Raw genomic sequence first — 4,127 nt, forward strand, 5'->3', positions numbered from 1 at the left:
AAGGTGTTCATGATGCGGTCGGGGTACTCCTCGCGGATCTTGCTGATGAGCAGGGTGCCCATCCCGGACCCCGTGCCGCCCCCCAGAGAGTGGGTCAGCTGGAAGCCCTGGAGACAGTCACAGCTCTCTGACTCCTTCCTCACCACGTCTAGGACCGAGTCTACCAGTTCTGCGCCCTCCGTGTAATGGCCCTTTGCCCAGTTGTTTCCTGCACCACTCTGGCCTGCCAGAGGGAAAGGGAATTAAGTCACTGATGATTGGATTAAATTCCTCCGTACCCTAAACCCCTCAATATACAGACTAATGAGTCGGTGCTCATATAAGATTATTTCAAGTTATTATCAAAATGGTCAGACATTAAAACTTTGGTCATGGATGTAATTATAAGTAAGGAAGGCTAGAGCACCTGCCTATTAGAGGTTGAAAGGTAATCATGTTTTTAGCCTGTAATAAGGCTATGTTGGCATACAACTGGACAGTTCATGTTTTCCCCTGGGCAGTCACACCCCTCCACCCTGAGCTGCCCAGTGTAAAATGAGCCCTCCCATACCATCAGCCATGCCAGGCACTCACCAAACACAAAGTTGTCTGGCCTGAAGATCTGGCCAAATGGTCCAGACCTGACCGAGTCCATGGTGCCCGGCTCCAGGTCCACTAGGATGGCCCGAGGTACATATTTATTACCTGCAGGGAACAAGAGCTTACTTAGACCTGCAAGCAGAAAGCTCTGCAGAGAAGGGCTTGGTACCCGCTTCCTTCTTGTAGGCAGTGATGTTGCCCCTGAACAAAGGAAAACCCACCGCCAGGTTCTCAAAGAGCTGGGCTGGCACAGGGAGCCCACTGAAATACTGCACTGACAGAGTGGGGATCCTAAACTTGCTAGTCTACCCTCCGCTGGGGCCACACCCCTGGGGTCAGTCTCAGGGAAATGGAGGAGTAGAAAAATTGAAGGTGGGGGGGAGACTATTACCAGTGGCTTCATTGTAGTAAACATTGATTCTTTCCAGCTGCAAATCACTGTCTCCATGGTAACTGCCAGTGGGGTCGATACCATGTTCATCACTGATGACCTCCCAAAACTGAGACATAGAAAAAGGCTGCATTTAGCCATGCAAGACGCCCCTCCCCGCCCAGCCGCCGTTTTGATGAACAATGAAAGTCCTGGATTCAGTTCCAGTCCCAGCAAACCAACCTTGCAGGAGCTGTAAAGGGCGGCGTGACCCCGGCACAGCCGCAGGGCTTGTGTTTTGCAGGGTCAGAAAGTTGAAACTGGGCGTTTCCCGGGTGAACAGCTGCTCCCGGCGGGAGGCAGGGGTCGTGGGGGAAGGGACCAGCCGAAGCCTGGCGGTGGCGCAGGGACACAACCGGGGACGACGGCAGGAGGCGAGCGCGCAGGGACTCCAGCCCGCGAGGAGGGGGTGGGCGGGGTAACAGGGACGCGAGGGAGCCCGCAGAACCGTGGTTTAGATTCAAAGCACGTCCAGCGACCGCGAGACAATCGCTCTCCTGCCCTTCCCCCGCACCTCGCCTCGGGTTCGAGCGAGTAAAGTCACTTCTCCTCGCGCCTCCGCCCCTCCCGGCGACCGGCACGGCCTCGCTGACACACCCCGGTCTTTCCCAGCCACACGGGCCTGGCCAAGTGGCGAGAAGGGAGGAAGGGGAGGCCGAGGGGCGACTGGGGTTCTCACTGAGTAACAGCACGAATGAAAGAGCCTCCCTGCCCGAGAGTCGCCTCCGCGCCCACGCCCCGCTCGGCCGCACAAAGCGCCGGGAAGGTCTGCACTTGGCCAGCCTTCGGCCTGCCCAGGACCGCACCCGCGCCGGGGACTCCGAGGGGCGCTAGGTGAGGGTCCCCGCGCCCGCCCGGCCCCCTCCCCGGCGGCGCGCCCACCTTGGCGCCGATCTGGTTGCCGCACTGTCCCGCCTGGATGTGCACGATCTCGCGCATGGTGCCTCGTTAGCGTCTTCCGGGCTCCGGTCGGCGTCTGGTGGGTCTGTCCGTGCTCCCCTCAACACACCCACTGCGGGGTCACAGGGAGCGCGCTCGGGAAACGACGGGCTGAGAATGCCGGCCCCGCGGGCTGGGCCTTTTATACGGAGAAGGTGGGGCGGCCGGCGCAGGCCGCGCCCCCAGCCCGAGCCCCCCAGTCCGCTTCGCGCTGGCGCTCTCCAGGCCCGGCTGACGTAATGCTCCCAGCCCTCGGGACCGTCCGGGGGGCTGGACCACGGGCCCGCGGCCAATCAGCGCGGAAGTGCGGGCCGGGAGAGGGGTGGGGGCTCTGGGCTGTGGGGTGTGGGGTGGGGGCGTGCGCATTGTCTGGGGCTGTTGGGGGGAGGGGGAAAGCTGGGTGTGGAGAAATGGGGGGAGGGTGAAGAAACAGAGGGTGGGTGAGTGGGTGGCGAGGCTGGGAAGACCCGGGGTGGGGGAAGAGTTGGCACTGGGTGGGGAGGAGGGAGGACTGCAGCAGGTGGAGAGGCCGTCAGGTGTTGCGGTTACCAGCAGGTGGGAGGGTTGTGGTGGCGAACTGTGCACTGCCAGCTCGGATTCGCCTCCTCCTTTGCCACCGGCCAGAGTTCTCCAAGCCAACCTCCCCTGGTGAGACCATTGCCCTTTTCCCAAACTCTGGAGGCCAGACTGTCAAGGCACCGACGTCCCGTCACATAGAGACTTGGAGAAGGACAGGTGGCCCTAGAAGCAAGTCGTGTATGAACGCGGCGTTGGGGTCCGAAGGGCTGCGACCCAAGACACCCACGGCCCAAAGCAGCAAGGTGCCCTCCTCCCCGCCTGTGGGGCATCGGCCTGTTCTCTCCTTTGTCTCTGTCTAGAGCCGCGTGCTCCCTTTCACTGCGGCAGCAGCGTCCGGGACCGGGCGACTTCTGAGCCCCTCCAGCCCTGCCCGACCCTCTCCAAGAATACACAGCGCCCCGGCTGGTACTAAGGACCCCTCCACCCCAGGGTCGGCTTTTGTTCGTCGGGAGTGATGGAGTGGGCGTGGCTGGCCGCGCGGCGTGGACTGTCCTAAGGGCAGAGCCAGGTGGGGTCCCGGGGGCGGGGCCGTCGGCGGAACAAAGGGCTCACAGAGGCACGGGATATGTTCCGCAGCTCAGTACTTAAAATCCCACGCCGGGCGTTTCCCTCTCAGTGCTCGGTTCAGCTATTGTCAAGTAAGGGGGTGGGTTCCAAGGGCGGTCATCGCCCGCCCCACTGCGAACACTCTTATCTTCCATCGCGGCGGCCACTAGCTCCCAGTCTCGATGCTGCGTTTGGGGGATGGGGGACACGCCTAAAAACTGCAGCACCGCGAGGGAGAGGCCACGCGAGACCCACGCGCGCTCACACGAGCCAGTGCGCAGACTGGAAGCGCCGATACTCCCTTCACATCTGCAATCTGGGTATTCGAGGAAGGAGCTGATCTCTTTGTTACTTTCAGTGTGTGTGCATGTGTGTGTGCGCGCGCGCTTGTGAAGGGGCTAAAACGGCGTGCGTTTGAAGGGGGGTGGGTGGGTAACAAACGTTCACCGCAGAGCCTGTTCCCTGCCATTCTGTCGTTGAAGTCCCGTCCCCCCACCACGGGTGCTTTGCGAGGTAACACGACCTCCTTTCGCCCTCTGGCAAGAGGGGCCGAATGACCCGGGTTGCCACCGCGGAGCGGAGCCTGCAGCTGTTGAATGAGACCCTCCCAGAACTATTAGCAAGCTGTCATCGCCTCGCTTTCCCGCCGGGGGGTGGGAGGGGGCTTTCAACTCAATTCTAATGTACAAAGAGAAGGAACGAGAACAAAAGCCCAGCCGCCCGCAGACATCCAGGGCGCCCAAACTGGAGCTTACGGGCCACTTTCCCAGACGCGGCTGCGGGTCCCAGGATTGGGGGGGAGCGGGGCGGGGCGGGCCGGGCGACAGTCAGAGCAGCGGAAGGATCCCTACATGGCCCACTCGCGGGATTCCGAGGACCCGGGGCCTGATCCCCAAGTTTCTAATCCAGATACTTTAGATGCAGAAACGCTGAGGGCGAACAAGGTCACACAACTTAAAAGAAAGAGCTCGGGCTTTGGAATCCCGTTTTCCGGGAGCCCCAGCCCTCGGGGAAGGTGACCGCGTCCCAACCGAAAGGTCTGTGGCAGGTGTCA

At 61.4% G+C, this 4,127-nt stretch overlaps 1 protein-coding gene across 1 annotated transcript in view; it reads right to left on the reverse strand.

Annotated features, from left to right (window-relative positions):
• Positions 1-2,060, reverse strand: part of LOC103595733 (tubulin beta-2B chain-like) — a 3,385-nt gene extending 1,325 nt beyond the window's left edge. The window contains exons 1-4 of the mRNA XM_008579193.1: positions 1,892-2,060; positions 971-1,079; positions 574-684; positions 3-223 (exon numbers count right to left, since the gene is read on the reverse strand). Of these exons, the coding sequence (XP_008577415.1) occupies positions 3-223; positions 574-684; positions 971-1,079; positions 1,892-1,948 (498 nt within the window). The 5' untranslated portion in view covers positions 1,949-2,060. The remainder of the gene's footprint in view (positions 1-2; positions 224-573; positions 685-970; positions 1,080-1,891) is intronic.
• Positions 2,061-4,127: the final 2,067 nt, after the last annotated feature.

Source organism: Galeopterus variegatus, unplaced genomic scaffold, assembly GCF_000696425.1.
Source record: "Galeopterus variegatus unplaced genomic scaffold, G_variegatus-3.0.2 Scaffold1827, whole genome shotgun sequence".
Taxonomy (NCBI): domain Eukaryota; kingdom Metazoa; phylum Chordata; class Mammalia; order Dermoptera; family Cynocephalidae; genus Galeopterus; species Galeopterus variegatus.